The sequence below is a fragment of the Pleurodeles waltl genome, chromosome 12 (assembly GCF_031143425.1).
Source record: "Pleurodeles waltl isolate 20211129_DDA chromosome 12, aPleWal1.hap1.20221129, whole genome shotgun sequence".
NCBI lineage: Eukaryota > Metazoa > Chordata > Amphibia > Caudata > Salamandridae > Pleurodeles > Pleurodeles waltl.
This window is the reverse complement of record NC_090451.1, coordinates 435,038,639-435,062,531: the sequence shown is the minus strand read 5'-3', so window position 1 is coordinate 435,062,531 and position 23,893 is coordinate 435,038,639. Positions and strand designations below refer to the sequence as shown.

The following is a 23,893-nucleotide window of genomic DNA, read 5'->3' as shown; positions in this document are numbered from 1 at the left end:
ATGTGGCGCCCTTGCTCTTCTACTAGCCCCTCATCAACAAATATAATGATGTGGATGGGCTAATACTTGTGGAAAGGGGACAATCCTTTGATGTACTTGGGGCCAATGTGTACACGATCTCACTTTCTGTTACCTCTGGAATTTTGGTTAATCAACAAATCTTTGACTTGTTAATATTGTTCTGTGAATTGAAGAGCACATCCTCTGTTACAGCCATGTTCCATGTTTTAACAGTATGGTTACAAAATTCAACTGATGTTTTAGTATAATTTATTAGCGACTCATTTATTGTTCTGACGGTGGACGGCCAGGCTGCTACAGCCATCGAGGTCGCACATCAACTAGGCTTGTGGCACACACGTTTCCACCTCCCTTCCAAAAATGAAGATTCCACCCTACGGCTAGGGATATTTCCCAGAAAGTGCTTCTGCCAGCATAGTAGGAGCACTTTCAATGAATCTGCTCAGTGTAGTCAGACCACTGAAGCATGGCGCTCCAGACATCACTTTTTTGCTTGTTTTTTTTCCAAGAAGAAATGAAGAATAATGATACAATTTTTTTCCAACTACATGCTGTGCCGATCCTAGAAAATTTGTCAGGGACAGCGATCATTTTCTCCTGCCAAGTCCGCTGTGCACTTCATGGCTGACCTGGGCAGGAAATAAACTGTGTCAGAAGTTCTGCACCAAATAGAGCGGGCCATCTGACAGAATGAAGCCGGTGGTTGTGTAGTGGCAGGCGTGCCAGGAAGGTGTTTCTGACAGTGGAGTCAACTGGGACTCCACTATCAGAAACACAGCAGTTTCCCTTCCTCTTAATGTAGGAAAGTACCATCTTGCCTGGTATGTTACCCCCATTTTTACTTGTTTGCCAGTTTGTTTTTGCCTGTCTCACTGGGATCCTGCTAGCCAGGACCCCAGTGCTCATAGTTGTGGCCTGAATGTGTGTTCCCTGTGTAGTGCCTAACTGTGTCACTGAGGCTCTGCTAATCAGAACCTCCGTGCTTATGCTCTCTCTGCCTTTAAAATTGTCACTACAGGCTAGAGACCATTTTTTCCAATTCTAATTGGCACACTGGAACTCCCTTATAATTCCCTAGTATATGGTACCTAAGTACCCAGGGTATTGGGGTTCCAGGAGATCCCTATGGGCTGCAGCATTTCTTTTGCTACCCATAGGGAGCTCAGACAATTCTTACACAGGACTGCCACTGCAGCCTGAGTGAAATAACGTCCACGTTATTTCACAGCCATTTTACACTGCACTTAAGTAACTTATAAGTCACCTATATGTTTAACCCTCACTTGGTGACGGTTAGGTGCAAAGTTACTAGGTGTGAGGGCACTCTGGCACTAGCCAAGGTGCCTGCACATAGTTCAGGGCAATTTCCCCAGACTTTGTGAGTGCGGGGACACAATTACATGTGTGCACTACATATAGGTCAATACCTATATGTAGCTTCACAATGGTAACTCCGAAAATGGCCATGTAACATGTCTAAGATCATGGAATTGTCCCCCCATGCCAAATCTGGTATAGGGGTGCCAATCCCATGCATCCCCGGGGCTCCAGCATGGACCCCAAGTACTGCCAAACCAGCTCTCTGGGGTTTTCACTGGAGCTACCACTGCTGCCAACCCACAGACAGGCTTGTGCCCTCCTGGGGTCTGGGCAGCCTAGTCCCAGGAAGGCAGAACAAAGAATTTCCTCTGCGAGAGGGTGTTACACCCTCTCCCTTTGGAAATAGGTGTTAAGGGCTGGGGAGGAGTAGCCTCCCCCAGCCTCTGGAAATGCTTTGAAGGGCACAGGTGGTGCGCTCCTTGCATAAGCCAGTCTACACCGGTTCAGGGATCCCCCAGCCCCTGCTCTGGCGCAAAACTGGACAAAGGAAAGGGAAGTGACCACTCCCCTGTCCATCACCATCCTGTGTACTGTGTGAACTACAGCTGCTAGGGCTTTGATGCACTTTTGCAAGGAATCCTTCATGCACAACACAACCCAGGTCCCCAGCACTCTGTCCTGCATTGCTAAACTCGGTAAGTTGACCACCGGCTTCATGGGACCCTCCTTTGTAGTGTTGAGATGACTGCTGTGCTCAGTTTTCTTGAACCCGTGTCCAAGTACTTCTGCAGGTGCTGCCTGCTTCTGCGTGGGCTCTCTGTGTTGCTGAGTGCCCCCTCTGTCTCCTCTTCCAAGTGGTGACCTTCTGGTCCTTTCTGGGCCCAGGCAGCACCCTTTTTCTTCAACTGCAGCCTTTGCAGATAGCAAGGCTTGTTTGCAGTCTCTGCGTAGAAACAACTCTGCATCCTCCAGCACGCTGTGGGACATCTTCTTTACAAAGGAGAAGTTCCTGGCATCTTCCGTTGTTGCAGAATCTTCACCTTCTTCCACCCGGAGCCAGCCATTTTGCACCTTCATCCAGGGTTTAGAGGGGTCCTGCCCCCCGGACACCTTTGTGACTCTTGGACTTGGTCCCCTTCCTCTGCTGGTCCTCAGGTCTAGGAATCCTTCTTCAGTGCTTTGCAGTCAGTTGTGCTCTTTGCAGAATCTCCTATCACAACTTTAGTGTGTTTCTGGGGAAATAGGGTCACTTTACTCCTACTTTTCATGGTCTTGGGGTGGGGTATCTTCGACACCCTTAGTGTTTTCTTACACTCCTAGTGACCCTATAAAAATTACACTAAGCCTGGGGTCCCTAAGTGGTTCGCATTCCATTTTCTTAGTATATGGTTTGTGTTTCCCCTAGGCCTATTGCATCCTATTGTATTCTACAGTGTTTGCACTACTTTTCTAACTGTTTACTTACTTGATTTTGGTTTGCGTGTATATTCTGTGTATTGTACTTACCTCCTAAGGCAGTGTATCCTCTGTAATATTTTTGGCACATTGTCACTAAAATAAAGTATGTTTATTTTGAGTAACTCTTGAGTATTGTGATTCTTATGATATAGTGCTATATGATATAAGTGGTATAGTAGGAGCTTTGCATGTCTCCTAGTTCAGCCTAAGCTGCTCTGCTATAGCTACCTCTATCAGCCTAAGCTGCTAGAACACCACTAATCTACTAATAAGGGATAACTGGACCTGGCACAAGGTGTAAGTACCCTCAGGTACCCACTATAAGCCAGGCCAGCCTCCTTCACTTAATGAGGCAGAACACCAGCAGGTGGGATCTAAGGCATCTTCTCATTTTTGTTTGGTACCGTGTTACCGCTCACCTGAAAATAAGCCCGCTAGCCATATCCGGCACCTGCTCGAACAGCCACATAAGTCTCTAGCAAAATTAAACTTTGCACAGTGGTGGCAGCGTAGACGATGGTGTCTAACACATTACAGTTTTTTTTAAATTTCTTTTGTATAACTATCTTTAGTGCATAACGATATAAAATATAATTTTTTTTCAGGACCTAAAGGAAATGTACTTCCCGATTCAAATAATAAATGAGCCATTTTGTTTAACTTTCAGAATTATCCCTACGTGCCCGCTGTTGTGGATGGCATATTTCTTCCGAAGAGCCCAGAGGAACTTCTGGCAAAACTAGAGTTCCACCCTGTTCCCTACATGATTGGGGTCAACAACGACGAGTTTGGCTGGGTACTTTCCGCTGTAAGAACAATTTTATACACTCTTTCCCATACTGTAATCCTACTTTTACAAGAAAAATGTCATGGAACTGGTGATAAATGTTCTACTACTGGAAACAAAAATGCAAAATTATGATTTTGGTGCTAAGCTAAGAAAGAAAGGTGAGTATTGCACTAGTGGAAAAAAAGAGAAAACAGGGGACGTGATAGTAAGAACCAAACTAGCAAAATATAGAAAGAAAGTTAGATTAAGAGGAATAAAGGCATATTATTCTCTCCAACCTCTTACCTTCCAACGCCTTTTGATCCTCTCTATTCCAGAGAGCACAAAGGGAGCGAAAGAGATGCCTAAAACCATCCTTCCTAAAAACTCCAGAATAAAAAAATAAAAAAAGTTAAAACATCAATGTTTTTACTCTCAGAAATATTAGGTGCAATTAAGGAAATTGACAATTCGATGATGTTGCAGCTTCAACACAGTGAAAACGCACCTTTCAATAAATGGCAAGCTTTTGTCATACAAAAGAGGTATCCCTTCTTCCTGACCCTACGGAAATGAACTGAAATGACTCTTATATTCCTCTTATCACAATCCAAAGTAAGTGCCAAGCTCAGTAGTTTTGCTTTTTTTGTTACTCCTCACTTGTGTTAAACTTCTCTTACTTATTTCCACTAAAAATGTACCGCAATCAAAAAAACTCTGTACTATCACACAGCACATGTGTTCAGTTTAAGGATCCCTTAATATCAGCTGTTATTTCCTAGACCCATATTATTTCATCTATTTTAACACATTTTTTTCCATTTGTATTGTGAGAACCTGGGGCCAGATGTAGGAAAGGAATTGCAACTCGCAAACGGCAAAAACTGCCGTTTGCGAGTTGCAAATCACATTTTCCTATGCAGAAATGCATTCTGCGAGTCGGACCGACTCGCAAAATGCATTTCAGAATCGCAAATAGGAAGGGGTGTTCCCTTCCTATTTGCGATTCCTAGTGGTATGCAACACCATTTGCGACCGCATATGCGGTCGCAAATGGTGTTGCAGTTACCATCCACTTGAAGTGGATGGTAACCCACTTGCAAATTGGAAGGGGTCCCCATGGGACCCCTTCCAGTTTGTGACTGGACCCAGAAACATTTTTTCAGGGCAGGGAGTGGTCCAAGGGACCACTCCCTGCCCTGAAAAAATACCGAAACTAAAGGTTTCGTTTTTTTTTTTAAGTGCAGCTCGTTTTCCTTTAAGGAAAACGGGCTACACTTAAAAAAAAAAAACTGCTTTATTTAAAGCAGTCACGAACACGGAGGTCTGCTGACTACAGCAGGCCTCCATGTTTGCGAGTGCCCATAGTCGGTATGGGGCCGCAATTTGCGACCCACCTCATGAATATTCATGAGGTGGGTCATTGCGACCCCATACCGACTTGCAGACGGTGTCTGAGACACCGTTCTGCATAACATTTTGCGACTTGCAAACAGCGAGTCGCAATGACTCGCTATTTGCAAGTCGCAAAATGTTATTTTGCTACATCTGGCCCCTGATTCTTACAAAATTTAATGAAAGCACTAAAGGCAAAAGATTATAGTAATGCAAACAGATAAATAACTTGGGAAACTATACAATTCAGGTAGAGTTAAAACATAAACTAAAAGGCAAGCACAGACCCTGACTCCTGGGCCCGGGAACTACAGGTCCACTCAGACATAATCCGATTCAGAGCAACACTCCCCTTACAATACAGCTTACCCTCTCTTGCCAATGTTATTCCTGTTCCCCCTTCCGCAATTGACATCCCTATCTGGGTCTCTTGACTAATTCCTTACAGTGAACACTCAAGTCTCTTTTTCCAGTTTACCACCCCCGCAATAAGGCACACTCACTCAGGGTCAGACTTAGCTGATTGTCTGGTTTCCAGACAATCCACTTGTAGCATGATTACAGAACAAAATTCTAATATGGTTGGTAACATGCCCTTAAATCAGTATTGTTAGATATTGGGTTTTTTGTTGGCAGGGGTATGTACCCTATCCAAGCAGAAACCACAATACTATTCAGGGTAAGTCAGATGCCCACCATAATTTAACCTGTGCTCATCCTCTGGTGCCTTGGCATGGAGCAAACAGGCTTAACTTAGGAGACAATGTGTAAAGTATTGGTACAACACTTAGATCAGTAAAACAGTGAAAACACCACAAAAAAAATCAATGAATAAAACAAGACCAAAACAACAAAAATAAGTAGGGGTTGTGATATGAATTTTTAAAAGAATAAACAGCTGTAGTGCTTAGAAGCATAAAGTGCCAACCAGGATTATCTGGTCACACTAGATCAGGTCAAATCTGAAAGGTCAGGCTGACCATGATGGAGCATGGGTCGGAAACAGGGTCTGGCCTTGGCAAGCTGAAAACAGTACCTTGGTTCAGGAATGCTTCAGAATCAAGGAAGGATATGGGGAGTGATGCGAGGAGCAGCTGAGTAGATGCATTGTTGTTGATCCTGTTGATGTAAGCTATGCATTGGTTTCAAACCACAGAAAAGAGGATACGTCGCTGCTCAACCCCTCAGATGTAGGTGAGGCTCTGCTGTTGAGCTGCACAGTCGTGATGTGTCAACGCTGAAGGAGAAACGTCTGTTCCGACCGGCACAATGACGGCCATGCATGGATTTTTGCAGAAACAGCTGAATAACCCACCTCCAAGGGCCCAGGGCTAGATTGGCAACACTTGGCAGGGCAGGACTCACAGATGGTGGAGTCCATAGGCTATAGCAGGGTTGAGTGAAGTCTTTGATGTCCCTAAGACTTCAGAATAAGAGGCAGGTCAGCAAGCTGTTAGAGTCACTTCGGTTCTGGGCCTGTAGAGATGCAGGTCCAGTCCTTCTCACTCCAAGGCAAGGAGGGCAGCAGGAAGCAGGGCAGGCACATCAGAGAAGAAGTCCAGCTAAGTCCAGCAGAGTGGCAGTCCCTTTGTAGCACAGAAGTCCTTCTTTCGGGCAAAACGTCCTCAGGTCCAGAAGTGTACTGAGTTGGTGGTGTCCCAAATCCAGTTCTTATACACAGTGGTGCCTTTAAAGTGGGGGAGACTTAAGAGAGGACTTTTAAGTGCACAGAATCCCCGTCCCTGGCTCCAGACTCACTACAGTGTGGTATGCAGCCTTTTGTGTGAGATAAGGACACAGCCCACTCAGGTGGGTGAGCTCTGCCCACCCCATGCCCACCAATCCAGTTAATGACCGACCAGGCTGTGGATGGCCCATCATTCACACCTAAGCTTCTTTTGTGTGTGGCTGTCTAGAGGGAATGCACAAGCCCAGCTGTCACCCCGCCCCAGATGTGTATTGGAGACAGGCAGTAGGCACCAAATGGGTAAAGTAAGAAAATGCCAGATTTCTAAAAGTGACATTTTCAGAATTACAATTTAAAATCCGACTTCACCATAAGGTGTGATTTTGAATTGTGATTCCAGCGATACCAAACATGAGGGTCCCATCTCTTCCCAATTGGAATTTACACTTATAAAATGTAATAAGGTAATCACAGTGTTAACCTATGGGAGAGATAGACCTTGTAGAAGGAGGTTTCTACTACCTTAAAATGGTAAACTAAAAAGTGCATGTCCTACTTTTTAAGAACACTGTGCCATGCCCATGGACTGTCTAGGACCTACATTGGGGCTGACTCATGTGTATTAAAAAGGAAGCTGTGGGCCTGGCAAGAGGGTTAGCTTGGTTGACATGGCAGGTTAAAACTACACACACAGAGACTCTGCAATGGTAGGCCTGAGTCATGTTTGATGGGCTACAGAAGTGGGTGGCACAATCAGTGCTGCAGGCCCACCAGTAGCATTTTTAGGTTTTGCTTGCATGTGCTGCTTGCAAAATCTATTATTACTATTATTAATATTAAAAAAACTTAAAAGAGGCTTAGAACTTGTCCCTTACTTACCATTGGCTTAGTCCAACGTCGCTCTGATTAACGTGCTTCCATTGCCCAGCACGCCATCTGCATGTCGTCCTGCTTCACTTCCTTTGTCTTCTTCACCGATCTTGCCGTTGGGTTGCCCCTGGACCATGTACTCCCTCTGGTCACTTCCCATTGGACACTGGTCAGTGTCCTTCCTTTGGTTACGACGCTGAAGGTCCTTCTTTTTTCTTTCTGCATGCCATCTTCCTTCTTCGCTACCGTCTTCTTTCTTCGCTGCTGTCTTCTCTGTCTTCTTTCTCCGCTGCTGCCTTCTTTTTTCTTTCTGCATGCTGTCTTCTTCGCTGCGGTCTTCTTTCTTCACTGTTGTCTTCTGTGTCTTCTTTTTTCACTGCCATTTTCTTTCTTCTTTGCCGCATGCTGCCTTCTCTGTCTTATTTCTTTGCTGCTGTTTTCTTTCTTCTTCACCGCATGTTGTCTTGTCTTTGCTGTCTTTTTTCTTCTTCACTGCATGCCATCTTCGTTCTTCTTCTCCACCATTTATCTTCTGTCTTCTTTCTTCACCGTCTTCTTTCTTCTTCTTCGCATGCCATCTTCTTTCTTCTTCTCTGCATGCCATCTTCTGTCTTCTTTCTTTGCTGCTGTCTTCTCTCTTCTTTACTACATACAGGCCCTCATTCGAACCTTGGCGGGCGGCGGGCACCGCCCGCCAAGCGGTAACCGCCGAATGACCGCTCCACAGTCAAAAGACAGCGGCGGCCATTCCAACTTTCCCGCTGGGCCGGCGGGCGCCCTCCAAAAGAGCGCCCGCCGGCCCAGCGGGAAAGCCCCTGCAACAATGAAGCCGGCTCCGAATGGAGCCGGCGGAGTTGCAGGGGTGCGACGGGTGCAGTGGCACCCGTCGCGATTTTCACTGTCTGCTAAGCAGACAGTGAAAATCTTTGTGGGGCCCTGTTAGGGGCTCCCCTTTTCTGACCGCGGCTTTACCACCACGGTCAGAATGGCCCTGGAAGCACCGCCAGCCTGTTGGCGGTGCTTCCGTGGTCCCCGGCCCTGGCGGTCATGGACCGCCAGGGTCGGAATGACCCGCACAGTCTTCTGTCTTCTTTCTTCACTGCCACCTTCTTTCTTCTTTGCAGCATGCCATCTTCTGTCTTCTTTCTTCACTGATGCCTTTCTTCTTCTTCATCACATGCCAACTTATGTCTTCTTTCTTCACTCCCATCTTCTTTGTTCTTTATCCCATGCCGTCTTCTGTCGTCTTTCTTCACTGCCCTCTTCTTTCTTCTTCATCACATGCCGTCTCTTTTCTTCACTGCCAATTTCTTTCTACTTCTTCTTCATTGCATGCCATCTTCTGTCTTCTTTCTTCACTGTCATCTTCTTTACCGCATGCCGTCTTCTGTCTTCTTTCTTCACTGCTGTCTTCTTTCTTCTTCACCCCGTTGTCTTCTGTCTTCTTTCTTCACTGCCATCTTCTTTCTTCTTCGCCACATGTCATCTTCTGCCTTCGTTCTTCACTGCTATCTTCCTTCTTCCTCTTCACCGCATGCCGTCTTATGTCTTTTTCTTCACTGCTGTCTTCTTTCTTCCTGTCTTCTTTCTTCACTACCTTCTTCTTTCTTCTTCGCTGCATGCCATCATGCCAATAGGTTTCGTCTTTGTCTTTCTCTGTAACTGGATTACAATTATTTAAAAAATGTTATAATAATTTTTGTTTTAAATTTGATAAACCATTGACAGTTTCTCAAACTTAAAACAAAAATTATTATTACATGTTTCTAATGTTTTAGAATCTAGTTATTTAGAAAGAAAAAATAAAGGTGAAACCTATTGGCTTTGCCAATGCTGGTTATTTTTAGGCCCTGGGCACAAGTAGCACACTTTACTAGGGGCTTATAAGTAAGTGAAGTATGGCAATTGTGGATAAGCCAGTGTTATTATGTTTTAAGCAGAGAGCATATGCACTTTATACCTGGTTAGCAATGGTAAAGTGCCCAGAGTCCTAAAACCAACAAACTAATTCAGCAAAAAGGGAAGGAGGAGGTCAGAACATTTGGGGATATGTGCTGCCTTCTCTTTTATCATTTTTTATAATGATTTTTAAAAATTCTGACTGGTCCCAAACTGCACAACCCAAGGTAACATGATTTGCACTAGCAAATCTTTTCTCACAAATGGTTGGCACATCCTAGTTGGACTCCACTGCATCAATACCCTAGTGGGTGAATCCCATAGTTTTATTTAAATGTTTCTGATTTCACCTGTGCCACTCCTATCCGAACCATATAGTCTTCATTATAATTGACAGGACACACCATCGTCCACTTGGTTCCAACTACCAGCTCCTTTATGTGGCTCAAGGTCTTTAAGAGAAAAAATTTGTGCGCCTTGTTGCTCATACGCTTCTTCAAGGTGTTCCTATACCTTAAGTACATTTTCCTGTTTGTGCTGGGAAGCTACGTCTTTCATTTGATTGCAACTACAATGCTCCTGAATGGACCTCATTGCTATTAAGTGATCTTTGATGTTTTGCACCTTTCCCACGGATTGTTCACTAGTAACACCTTGTTAGACAAAATGGACTTCAGTAAAATTGCTTTACTGTGCTAGGATGACGTATCTTCTGTTAAGTTCAACCTGGGAATTATTGGGTTGCCTTATAACCTTTATATAAACTGGCTTAATGTAAGTCTTCCTTTTAGCTGCCTCCTCACCGACTCTTGGTGAATCCTAAGGATATCTATAAAAATGGGTTAGTGTACAAGGAAGTTTCAACTCCCACCAGATTGAGCCTGTTCTGCTCCTGGATGGAACCAAAGAACTTTAAGTAATATTGATTTATTGTTGTAAGAAGATGCACCTTCAGTTTTGTTGCATCCATGCCTCTCCTGGGCTGACATTGTAGCTTTAAATATCCTATTTGTTGTTCTAGGAATATGCTTGCTCTGACTGGTTGCACTTTGCCACTCCTATGTGGACCAGATAATCTTAGATACTATGGCTCGGTTATACAATGAACCTGTATCCTCCTTTTGGCTACTCATAGCCTCATAGTCTCTAAGAGTTATACAAAAATATCTGTATCTTCCTTCTGGAGGACCCAGCAAGTGGCGTAATGAAACTGGAGGCGGGCCCACTGCAATGGACATAGACGACCGCCCTCTGGACTCACTCAAGTAAGATGCTGTTCATCAGGGACCCCCTGCACCGCCGGGGCTGCATTGGGCCTTTGTTAGACCGGTGGCACCAGCACTTGGACAAGTGGCATCTTAAATTTGATTAGACTAATGCTTGTCTTGAGAAGACTTCATAGTTGCCGAGGATCTTCATCTTGTATTCAGTTTTACACTGTAATTTTACATTAATTGCACACTAATTTTACAAACTTAATCTGAAATCACTTCTGACTTTATTTGGTCACTGTTCGACCTGACAGCCTTAGGGTAGTCTTCCCCAACTTTTTGCCTGCCTCCCTCCATTTTTCTGATCGTATTTTAGCTGGTTTTAGGACTCTGTTCACTTTACCACTGCTGACCAGTGCTAAAGTACATGTGCTCACGCCCCTAAACATGGTAACATTGGCTCATACCCATTTGGCATATTTAATTTACATATAAGTCCCTAGTAAAGTGCACTAGAGGTGCCCGCTGCCTGTAAATTAAATGCTGCTAGTGGGCTTGCAGCACTGATTGTGCCACCCACATAATTGGCCCCATAACTATGTCTCAGGTCTGCCATTGCTAGGTCTGTGTGTGCAGTTTCACTACCACTTCGACTTGGCATTTAAAAGTACTTGCCAAGCCTTAAGTTCCCCTTTTCTTACATATAAGTCGCCCCTAAGGTAGGTCCTAGGTAACCCAAAGGGCAGGGTGCTATGCCAGTAAAAGGCAGGGCATGTACTTATGTGTTTTACACGTCCAAGGTAGTGTAAAACTCACAAATTCATTTCTCACTACTGGAAGGCCTGCTACTCTCACAGACTAGCTTTAGAACTACCCTTATATACTTTTAAATTGTAGATTCTGATCTGAAAGAGTAGCGCTGTTATATTTGGTGTGGTTGGAATGGTAGTAAGAAATCCTACTTACTGGTAGAGTTGGACATTACTATTTCAGAAATGTCATCATTAGAAACTAGGCATTTCTCTGCACTTACTGCCATCTGTGCCTTACTGCCTGTCCCCAATCCACATCTGGTCTGTGCTGCTTGACAACTCCCCTTGTGTATTCCACCCAGACAGCCATAAACACAGGACACTCAGCTGCATCTGCATTCATGTGCATACAGAAAGCTTTTCCTGGGCAGGAAGAGCGGGGGGCTCTCACTTACACTTCAAAGGCCAGTGGCCTGCCCTCACACAAAGAACTGATAATCCCCTCCACCCCCCACACCCCAGGACTCCTGGCAGACAGAGCTGGGCTGAAAGGGGAACTTGCGCACTTCAAAACCACTCTTTGAAGTTTTCCCCACTTCAAAGGCACCTTTGGTTATATATACTGGGTCTCTGACCCCACCAGATCAGACACTTCTGGATCTACAACTGGACTCAGTCAGAGGGACTTTCTGGCTGCCCAAAGGTCTCATCTGGATTGCTTTGCTGGAAGGACTGCTGCCCTGCTTGTCGCCCTGCTGCCCCTGACTCTGCTGGGAGGACTCTGCCTTCCCCAAAAGTGGCCTCCAAGGGCTTGCATAGAGCTTGCCTCCTGTTCTGAAGTCTGAGGGCCACAAAGACTTCACCAAAGAGTAGAAAATCCCAGTGCTCCAGAAAATGTACGCAACACCTGCAGAAATCGATGCAGCGATTGGCTCGTGGCTGAAAAAAATCGCCACATCAGTGGAAACGACGCATCGTCTGTGGCCTGCCGGAAAATCCGACGCAGCCCCTTATTTTTCAACACATCTCCTCCTCTGCAGCCCCGTGAGTCATTATTCTTGACACATCCCAGGTAGTGTGTGTAACAAGAAACAACCACTGAATCTTAAGGATTGAGACTCATTTAAACCTCTAAAAGGTATTATCTTGACTTCTGCATACTGGATTTTGTTGGTTTTGTCTTATTTTATTCAGATAAATATTCTCTATTTTCCTAAACTGGTGTGGAACACTTGTTGTGGTGCTTTCACTGTGTGACTGTATGAGTTACTGCAAAAATAATTTACACATTGCTTTCTAAGCTAAGCCTGTCTGCTCTGTGCCAAGCTACCAGAGGGTGAGCACAGGGTAATTTAGGTTGTGTTTTGACTTACCCTGATTAGGATTGTGGTCCCTACTTGGACAAGGGAGTATACCTGAGCAAACTAGAGACCCAATTTCTAACAGTCACCAATACTTCACTCTGAAGAGTACCTCGTAGCTCTTACATGTCCTTTACAAGACTGATTATGGACTACTGGTAAATTACAAGAGCGACTGAAATGTTCACGTGAATGTAGGTATTAGTACTGGGACATGAAACAAGCATTCACATGAAACTAATTTAAAAAACAATATGGAGTCAAGCATGGAACACTGCATTCAAATAAATCATAAAGGGCAAAAATTATCATTGTAAACCTGGAGACAGTTTAAGAATCTGTCTCATACGTGTCCAGAAAGAAGGAGGCAACCAGTACCCGAACCTTTCTTGTAGGTTAAGCAACAGACATGATTGAACCCTTGTCTTTATGAATATCTTTATAGCGGCATGTTGCCAGAACTATGTTAGGGGGGAAATATATTGTTGACAAGACTTGGTACCTGCCTTGTGAAATCTGTTATTGTCTGTTCCACCTCCTGCTCACTAGAGCTAACTTCCTGAAACCGAAAATAGTAGGGAAAGTCAGACTGCAACAACAGCAGCGTTCATCAATTTCCCTCACACCTCAAGAGACCCTACCTAGGACAGTGTGGGGATGGGACAGGGAAGTTGTCCCTGTAAGGCTAGAGTATTAAAACAGCCACATTTGGGTGTACACTGGTACCATGGCACAGCAGGTGACAAAACTTGCCAGAAAACGTTTTGGGTTTCAATGTTTCAATCTAAAGCCACATCCAAAAGCATATCTAAGATCCCTCTGGCAGGAATAAATTTGATAAGCCTGTTCTCACTGGGCGTTATGGGAAATCTAAAATCTCTCAAGTGGCGAGGAGAAAAATCTATAACCTAATCAAAGGTATTTTTCTCTGAAGACCTGAGGAGAACTTGGATCATGTTTTCGATATACCTAGCATTTACAGGCTTCTTAGGCTATTCATCATTTCAAAAGCCTTTCTGAGATGTTTGTTCCCTAGAAGCGTGGTCCAGGATATTGTTAAACTGTCATTCAAGGTTCATCTGACAATATAATAAATGGCAGCTGGATTGAATTTATGTATAGAGGATTATGCGTGCTCATTCATAAACTAGCCGAATACCATCCCCAAATCAGACACAGAACCCGATTTCAAGGTAGCCAACAATGGGATATCTGTCACAAAATGGTGTCTGCCCGATCTGCTCAATTCTTGCTCTCCCCCTCCCCACTTAGAGGACAGGGGACGGAGGTTATCTCAAGGGAAGACTGTTCTCTGGAAAAAATCGACAAGAACGTTTTAAGAGGACCTGGCCTTTATCCCCCAAATGATCTGTCCACCTGCGCTTTTATTTTTTGGGTCCTAACATAAACATTGTTGGATCCAGGCACAACCGTTTATCACCACCTGGGGCAATTAGTTATTATTTATCCAAAGACAGACCCCGACACTGAGGGCCTATCTTTGGGGGAAAAAATACTGAGAACAAGTTCATCATGGTGGCAGGTGCCAATCCAGAGACATCTGTTCACCCTGTGTGCAGCTGGTAAGACGAAGACCTGTGCTACCTGAGCCCACAGCCTTTTAAGTGATGCAGTACGTTATTTGTTTTTGTTTTAATTGCTGTGATTAAATATTTAGAAGAATGTACTCTTTTGTTTTATGGTCCAGGGTTTAATGAACATCTCTAATTTCGAAGAAGGCATGGATAAAGAAGTCGCCATTAAAAATATAGACATATTTCCTACGGTAAGAAAAACGTAATGTTATAACAAGGGTGATAAATTCAAGCACCACTAACTTTTATTCTGTAGTTCATCGTAATGCATGTTCAGGGCCTGGAAATTGCACCGCTAACAGTGTCCAGATTGCAGACAATGTTTGGTTTAGAAAGACTAGCCAAAATCTGGCAACAAATATGAAATGAAAAAATGAAGAAATGTCCTGGGTTCTTATTTTGTACAAAATCCCACCATACTGTGGTTGATTGAAACAAAGGATGTGTTTGTTAGTTTGCCTCTTAGATTTCACCAGGTCGGCTAACCATGCTTTGATTGTGGGGAGCTGGGCCAAATATCGGATCACATAGCATATTTTCAAATTTGAATGGGAAAAGTTGACATTTTACATCACGGTTTTGCATACCATTTAGTATAAAACAATTACTCTTTACATCTCGCATGTTGTTTATTTTGTAATTACTGTACAGTAGTTTCAAATATGTGCTCGGCAGACTCGTCAACCAAAACAATTAAAGTATAGGAATCAACTTTAATAGGAAAAGAATACCAAAATCAGTGACTCTTATGGACCGGGTGCAGAAACACAGACGTGAAGCACATTGGTCTTCAAGTTATAGGTTACTGTGACCAGTGCATGGCAAGATTATTTGCGCAGTGAATGGCAAGATACAATCTTGGCATACACAGGGCACATTGACCTATAACTTGAAGACATTATTACAACAAAATTGTGTAGTTCTTTAGAAGACTGAATACAAAATCCTCTGTACTAAACATGTAATGCAGAATGTTTGCTAATATTAATTTAATTTTTAGATTGTAATAAAAAAAATGATAACATAGAAGCTATATTGTGTTTGCTTTATTTACTTTTTTGAAAGGGTTAATCATTTTAAAATGAATTAGAATTATTGCTAGGGCTACGTTAGCGATGGTTATTAGGCTGAGGGTTGAGTCATCGCTACGAATTTCTCACTTAAAATTGTACAAAATCAAAGGTGACAGTACTCAAAGTAAAACAACCGAAAAGGTTATGAGTTAATTCAAGCAAGCTTTTAAAAGGCCATTAAAAACGACGAAAAAAGAGCAGTGGGATAAAGGATTACTCTGTGTGTGAAGGGACGGATTGTGTAGAGGAGGTTTCCGTCAGGGAATGAAGGCAAAGAGGAAAGTGGGGTTAAGAAAGAAATCCTCCCATAAGCAGCAATATAAATTCTGAATATGCTCCTGTAATACACAGAAAGGGCCACACGGTGGTGGTATTAGACCATATCTAATAAATTGTAAGCACTATTTTATGACAAAATAAAGGCAAAATGTTACGTCAATGATACATTGTGTAAACATGTAACTATTCGTAATGCAGTGGTGTTTCCCGACAAGCAGCTAAAGGTGCCTTCAGCAAGATGCTAAAAAGAAACATTATGCAACAAATACGCAGTGTTTCCCAAACTGTGGAGCTGATTTTTGGTGGCTCGCAAAGTCAGAGCAATAAATAAAGATGCCTTTCATTCCTGTGGTGAACTTCTCACACGTGGTAATTCAAAGGCAGAGGTCAAATGCCTGGCTGTTTTATTCTTTTACATGCGAATATGTTTAGTTTTCTTTGTCGGACTGCTAAGTGACAGGAGTAATACCTGTAAATTAACTCTGTGGATCCAGCAATTAGAAAAGAGAAAAAATGAAGCACTTTTGTTGTAATTTTGAAGTATGCTAGAAACAGAGATTCTAATAGGATCAAAACAAATCAAGACACTTGCTTGGTGATGCACAAATGATAAATATTCCCAGAAAACAGATTTCCACACATTATCATTCATGTTATATAGTTTTATCAGTAAAAATGTATGGCTGTGCAGATTGTTTCAAGACCTATATTTTTAAATGTTATCTAATACAACACAGGAGTTATATAAGTATGATTTAAATCACATGGTAAGCAAAACATGGGAAAGCACATGCCCAACTATCCATCACGCGTCCACAATATCTATTTCCCCCTGTAATGAAAGTCATCATCCAACACTCAATACATATACCGTTCCCTAGGAGCGAGGGGGGTGGGGGGGCGCAACCTCCACTGGATCAGTGCCAACATCCACAATGATATCAGAGCTGTCACTATCTTCTGTGGCAACATTGGGGTCTAGAAGTCTATCACATAGGCCCTGCCAGATAATTAGTTCCTAATCTACTTTTTTATCTCTCCTACTGAGCCTTATATGAACCTCCTCTGTTTGTGGCCACTCTGCCATGTCCCTAAGCTACTGTATCTTGAGGGCCCACTGAGACATCCAAATGACGACAACCCTGTGCCTGGCCAGCACCATGGTAATTGCAGAAATGTATACAACATTTTGTGACTTTTTATGTCACCCAGCATGCAGCATTGCAAGGTGTGCTCTACTCTTAAGTGTGTGGCCTGTTTTAATTCATCCACCACCTGACTCTAGAAACTCTGCACTGCCTGGCAGTCCCAGGCCAAGTGTGGGACTCCCACCCCCCAGCACCACAATGTGGGCAGTTATCCAGTCAGGTCGGTGTCATACAATGGAGATCTCCGGTAGTCAAATAAGCTCTGTGCAGGAAGTTATTATGTACAAACTTGAAGCAGGCATTGAAGGAGAATATGTAAGTTTGCAGAAGTTCGCCCAGTCCCTATCTTCAAGTGGGGTTCCTAAGTCAGCATCTCAGGCTACACGGGCCCTCAGGTCTCTTCCTGCTGCATCAATCCTCATGGATTTGCATAATAGTGTGGGCAGATGCATACCTGTCCTGCAAGACAGCAGGAACCCCAGAGCGTGGGGGTTCCCGGGTGCGGCAGGGTAGGAGGGATAGATCTGCTTGGCCACCTCGGCCAAACCCACGTGGTGTAAGAAGGTGCCCTGGACCCAGTGCAAACTCCGTGCAAGCCTCTTCAAATGTGATAAAATTCTCTCTGGGATACAAGTCCCTAAGTTGAGTACAACCACCCTCGGAGGGTGGTTGTCTGTCGTATTATGGATAGGTATGTCTTTCGAGACCCCTGCGGCCCCCATTTAGCAGTTCTGGCAGCCGGTCTGCTTCCACCATGCATGCCAGCAGACGTTTTTCCCAGATGTCTCCTGTGTCCATCCATCGCGCTGCATGCTGCAAGTGGACGACACAATAATACAGGTCCGGTCGTGGTACCTCCAGTCTGCCCTGTTTATATGGTCTAGTTAGCGTAGCCAGGGCCACCCCCTGAAATCTGCCTGCCCACAGCAAGGAGATGAGGAAGAAAGATAGAATATGACATTGTCTGCATACAGCGAAACAATGTGCTAAACGTTCCTCAAAAGTATGCCCCAATCCCCCAGTTCCAGGTGCACCCAAACCACCAGATGCTCCATATGGAGTGAAAACAGAAGCAGCAAGAACGGGTAGACCTGGCTTTAGGAAAGCACCATCTTTCTTAGCATGTTACTCCATATTTACCTTATGTCAGTATGTTTTTGCCTGTCTGACTGGGATCCTGCTGGTCAGGACCCCAGTGCTCATAGTTTGTGGCCTAATGTGTGTGTCTGTATAGTGCTTAACTGTGTCACTGCGACTCTGCTAACCAGAACCTCAATGCCTATGCTCTCTCTGCTTTTAAATGTGTCACTGTAGGCTAGTGACTTCATTTACCAATTTCAGTTGGCACACTGCCCCCCCCCACCCTTTATAAGTCCCTAGTATATGATACCTAGGTACCCAGGGCATTGGGGTTCCAGGAGATCCTTATGGGTGACAGCATTTCTTTTGCCACCCATAAGGAGCTCAGACAAACCCTTCCACAGGCCTGCCATTGCAGCCTGCATGAAATAGTGCACACACTATTTCACAGCCATTTTCACTGCACTTAAGTAACTTATAAGTCACCAATATGTCTAACCTTCACTTACTGAAGGTTAGGTGCAAAGTTAGTAAGTGTGAAAGCACCCTTGCACTAGCAAAAATGCCCCCACATAGTTCAATGGCCAATTCCCGGGACTTTGTGAGTGTGGGGACGCCATTACACACGTGCTCTACATATAGGTCAATACCTATATGTAGCTTCACAATCCTAACTCTGAATATGGCCATGTAAGGTATCTAAGATCATGGAATTGTCCCCATTCCAAATATGGTATTGGGGAGCCAATTCCATGCATCCTGGAGGCTCCACCAGGGGCCCAGAGTACTGCCAAACCAGCTCTCTGAGGCTTGCAATGCAGCTACATCTGCTGCTTCCTCATAGACAGGGTTCTGCCCTCCTGGGGTCTGAACAGCTCAGTCCCAGGAAGGCAGACCAAAGCATTTCCTTTGGGAGCAGGGTGTTACACCCTCTCCCTTTGGAAATAGGTGTAACAGGCTGGGGAGGGGTAGCCTCCCCCAGCCTCTGGAAATGCTTTGCAGGGCACAGATGGTGCTCTCCTTACATAAGCCAGTCTACACCAGTTCAGGGACCCCCAGGCCCTGCTCTGGCGCGAAACTGGACAAAGGAAACAGGAGTGACCACCCTTGTCCATCACCACCCTCGGGGTGGTGCCCAGAGCTCCTCCAGTGTGTCCAAGACATCAGCCATCTTGCTTTGCAAGGTGTGGTGGCACTCTGGAGGCCTCTGAGTGCCCAGTGCCAGCAGGTAACGTCAGAGACCCCTCCTGATAGGTCCATACCTGATAAGGTAGCCAATCCTCCTCTCAGGGCTATTTAGGGTCTCTCCTGTGGGTTCTCTTCAGATTCTACTTGCAAGTTTCCAGCAGGAATCCTCTGCAACTACTACTTCATCCTCTGACCTCAGATCAACCGCAGACTGCTCCAGGAACTGCTGCAACAGCAACAAAGTATCCAGAAGGGATACTTTTTCTCTGCAACCTCAGCTCCAGCCAGCAACTGTAACAGTTTCCATGGTGTGCACGCTCTGGGGACTCCCTGTCTTCACCCTGCACCAGAAGGACCGAAGAAATCTCCCGTGGGTTGACAAAGTCACTCCCCTGCTGATGCAGGCACCTTCTAAGTCGACGACTGGTTCTCTTGGACTCCTCTCCTGCCGACGAGCGTGCTCCTTGGGACACAGAGGGTGGACCCCATCAACACAGACTGTCCTGAGGTCCTGCTGTCCCAATTTGGAGGAGGTAAGAACTTGCCTTCCCCAAGAATGACCGTACCCCTGTGCAACACGTCTTCTTCACTTCCTGAGGCCTCTGCGCACTATTTGCAAAATTCCTACATGCACAGCCTGGCCCAGGTCCCCAGTACTCTATCCTGTGAGGCTCAACTTGCTGGGTTTTTCCTCCGACAGCGTGGAACCTTCCTTTAAAGTGCTGCACCAACCGCATTTTGCACCTCCTTTGTCACTGTGTCCTGGGACTCCTGTGGGTGCTAGCTGGTGTCCTGAGGGCTCTCTAAAGGTCTGAGAGTCCCCTCTTTCTCCTCACACAGAGTTGAGGCCCCCAGGTCCCTCCTGTGTTCCGACAGCACCAACTTAACGCAAACTGCGACTTTGCTGGAACCAAGGCTTCTTGGAAGAATCCAACACCAAAACTCACCTGCATCCAACTTCTCTTCATGGGATATCCAGAGCACCATGCAGGAACCTGCTGACATCTTCCTTAGGTGCCTTTCTGCAGTCTTTGTCCAACCGGGACTCTTTTGTTGCACCCTCTTCTGGGTTGGTAGGGGTTCCTGTCCTTCCTGGAACTTCTTTCTACTTCTGGACTTGGTCTCATTCCTTTGCAGGTCTTCAGGTCCGGGAATCCACCATTTGTTGTTTGCAGTCTTGCTTGGTTCTTGCAATAACTCTAATCACAAGTTGTAGTGTGTCCTAAGGAAACTTGCAGTACTTTACTCCTGCTTTTCTGGACTCTGGGGTGGGGTAATTTACTTACCTTTATTGTATTCTTAGTCTCCCAGCAATTCTGCGCACACTACACTTGTTTAGGGGGGAATTTGTGATTCGCATTCCACTTTCTTAGTATATGGTTTGTGTTGCACCTAGACCTATTTTCTCCCATTGCATTCTATAGCATTTCTTATTGTTTGCACTATCCTATATCTAATTACTTACCTTATTTTGGTGTCTACTGTATATATTGTGTATAATACTTACCTCTAGAAGGAGTATTGCATCTAAGATATTTTTGGTACTGTCACCCAAATAAACTACCTTTATTTTTGGTAACACTGAGTATTGTCTTTACTTGTGTATAAGTACTTTGTAACTATAAGTGGTATTGCAGGAGCTTTGCATGTCTCCTAGTTCAGCCTAAACTGCTCTGCTATAGCTACCTCTATCAGCCTAAGCTGCTAGAACACTACTACATTTTACTAATAGGGGATAACTGGACCTGGTATAAGGTGTAAGTACCCAAGGTACCCACTACAAACCAGGCCAGCTTCCCACACTGACAAGTCCCGCAACCCAGAAACTTTCTCTTAACGACTCTGTCCTATGCGCACTCTGGTACCGGGTTCGGTATACAACAACTGAACCCTCCAGCAAAATTGGGGTCTGAAACCCATGACCCTCAGGACCATGAGTAGATATCCCCAGTCCACTGTGTTGACGGCTTTTTCTAGGTCAATAGAGACCAACATCATTACCTTGTTGCACCACTGAACTTTGTGAAGAAGATGGGATAAGTGCCTGAGATTCATTCCAGTGTTCTGTCCAGGGATAAACACACACTGGTCCTCATGTACCAGGCTGGTCATGGGGGAGGGGGGCAGCTAGTTGGCAAGTAGTTTACAAGGATCTTCACGTCAGAACTAATAATGGTGAAAAGTCTGTATGCTGTGTGATCGGCCTTGTTGCCGCCCAGTTTCAGGAACATACATATCACTCCCTCACTCATAGCCTGCAGTGGCATCCCTTTGTTGCAAGCATTGAGGAAGACCTTAAAGAGGCCCTGTGTTGTTATTGCTGAGAAAGCCTGGTAGAATTTGCAAGAAAGCCATACCCACATGGTGTCATAGCCTGTGGGAGCATGGGTAATGCGGCCCTTAGCTACTCAAGTTCTAAGGGTACTTACAGTGCCTCAGCTGCTGCAGGTCCAAATTTGGGCATCGCCAGCCCCACCAAAAAAGGTGTGTTATGGTCCGGAGTTATATCTGGGTCCTCAGTGTACACTTGCTGCAGGTGTTCCCTGAATGCGGCCACTCTGTCTGCCTTAGTGGTGACCTTACTGCCCCCGCCCTCCCCGGCACCATTAGGTGTGTTGAAAGCAGAGGCAGATTCTCCCTGCGCAGGATCCAGGCCAAGAGCCTACTTGACTTGTTGCCGTCTCTTAGCAGTCTCTGTCTATATTGCTTTAATTAATGCTTTTCTAGACGGTCCCAACTCTGTTGCACCCCGCAAGTTAGCCCTGGCATGCTACCCTCATCACATTTTTAAGGGCCTACCATTCCATGGCCCTATGCACTGTGAAGCCCCAGTTAGCCTCCATGCAGTTTATCAGCGTCTTTGATTGCGCCTCCCTCCCAGACGGGTTCATCAGGATATGTACTGGCATCATCCATGACACCTCACTTTGTAATGGGCCACCCCAGTGTACCGCGCAGCTGACTGGAGAGCGATCAGACAGGAAGCGCGCAAGGTATGTCACCTCAATGTCCTCCGTCCGAGGGATCCTGGCTGCCGGTATCCTATCTAACCTGCTAAAGGTGTAGTGTGTCTTGGAATGGTAGGTGTATATCCTTTGGGTGTGGTGGCCTGTCTGCCAGATGTCCACCAGGCCCATGTTCTGCATTACCCCACTAAGCGTTGCTGTCATAAGCAGTTTTGTGCTCGCTCTGGGGGGTGTTCTGCCTAAATGGCAGTCCAGCACGCAGCCATATGAGGGGTGACTTCACATCCTGCAATACTAAATCCTGCATGGCCAAGAAGGCAGGATCGTCAGTGTTTGGGGCGTAGGCATTCAGTATCATTAACGTCCTTCCCTCCAGGGTGCCCTGCAACAACACATACCTCCTTCCCACTTCAGCCTCCATGTGAGTTAGGGAAAAAGACAGTCCCAGAGCCATCCAAATTAATGTGCCCTTGGCATATGTGGAGAATGAGGAATGAAAGACCTGACCCTACCACTTATTTGCTAGCCCAGTAGCTCCTGCCTCATCAAAGTGTGCTTCCTGCATGGATGCTATACTTATTTTATGCCTTTTAAAAAAGGTGAATACTCTATGGCCCTCATTCTGACCTTGGCGGGCGGCGGAGGCCGCCCGCCAAAGTCCCGCCGTCAGGTTACCGTTCCGCGGTCGAAAGACCGCGGCGGTAATTCTGACTTTCCCGCTGGGCTGGCGGGCGGTCGCCTTCAGACCGCCAGCCAGCCCAGCGGGAAAGAGGCTTCCACGATGAAGCCGGCTCGGAATCGAGCCGGCGGAGTGGAAGCTGTGCGACGGGTGCAGTTGCACCCGTCGCGTATTTCACTGTCTGCGCAGCAGACAGTGAAATACATGTAGGGGCCCTCTTACGGGGGCCCCTGCAATGCCCATGCCAGTGGCATGGGCACTGCAGGGGCCCCCAGGGGCCCCGCGACCCCCCCCTACCGCCATCCGGATCTCGGCGGTCCGACCGCCGGGATCTGGATGGCGGTAGGGGGGGTCGGAATCCCCGCGGCGGTGCACCAAGCTGCGCCGCCGCGGAGGATTCAATGGGGCCGCGGTACACTGGCGGGACCCCGCCAGTGGTGTCGGTCCGACCGCGGCTTTACCGCCGCGGTCGGAATCCCCATTGGAGCACCGCCGGCCTGTCGGCGGTGCTCCCGCGGTCCTCCGCCCTGGCGGTCAAAGACCGCCAGGGTCAGAATGACCACCTATATCTCTTGATGTAGGTGCCTAATCCCGTGAAATTACAAGTCAGGATTTTGTAGTCAGCTCCATCACCCACTGATTGTTCTGTGTGATCTCCCCACCCTACTGTGTCATCTCTACTCTCAACTGCTGTCCAACCAACAACGTAAGTAAATAATACAAACTAAACACTCCCCATCCAGACACACACAAACATAGCACAACTTTGTGACTACCTATGCCCACCCACTGCATGTGCCAAGACGTGCACATCACCCCAGCCTGTCCAACAGGGACCAGCTAACACACTCAACCTGCAATCAGACCCGCCAGCCATTCAGACCTGCACACATTGTCCAAGCTCCTCGCAGTTGCAACTGTTTTTGCCCGGTGTGTCAATGCTCCTGATCCAGTAATATCTGTGTCACACTAGCATGATGTTTCAGTTCCGTATTGTCCAGCCGCCCAACACAGCACTGTCAGGCACATCACACCAGTGCCGTTTTAACTTCCAGCAGCATTCAGTCCCCCCAATCATTCACCGCACAAGCCCCCAGTTTAATAATTTAAGGGCATGTGTTACATTCATTTATCTCTCACCC

General features: G+C 45.8%; 1 protein-coding gene across 1 annotated transcript in view; it reads left to right on the top strand.

Moving 5' to 3' along the window:
- The window catches only part of LOC138267772 (cocaine esterase-like), a 490,938-nt gene that overhangs the window by 342,484 nt on the left and 124,561 nt on the right, over positions 1–23,893 (top strand). Inside the window, exons 9-10 of the mRNA XM_069216964.1 lie at positions 3,467–3,607; positions 14,452–14,529. Of these exons, the coding sequence (XP_069073065.1) occupies positions 3,467–3,607; positions 14,452–14,529 (219 nt within the window). The remainder of the gene's footprint in view (positions 1–3,466; positions 3,608–14,451; positions 14,530–23,893) is intronic.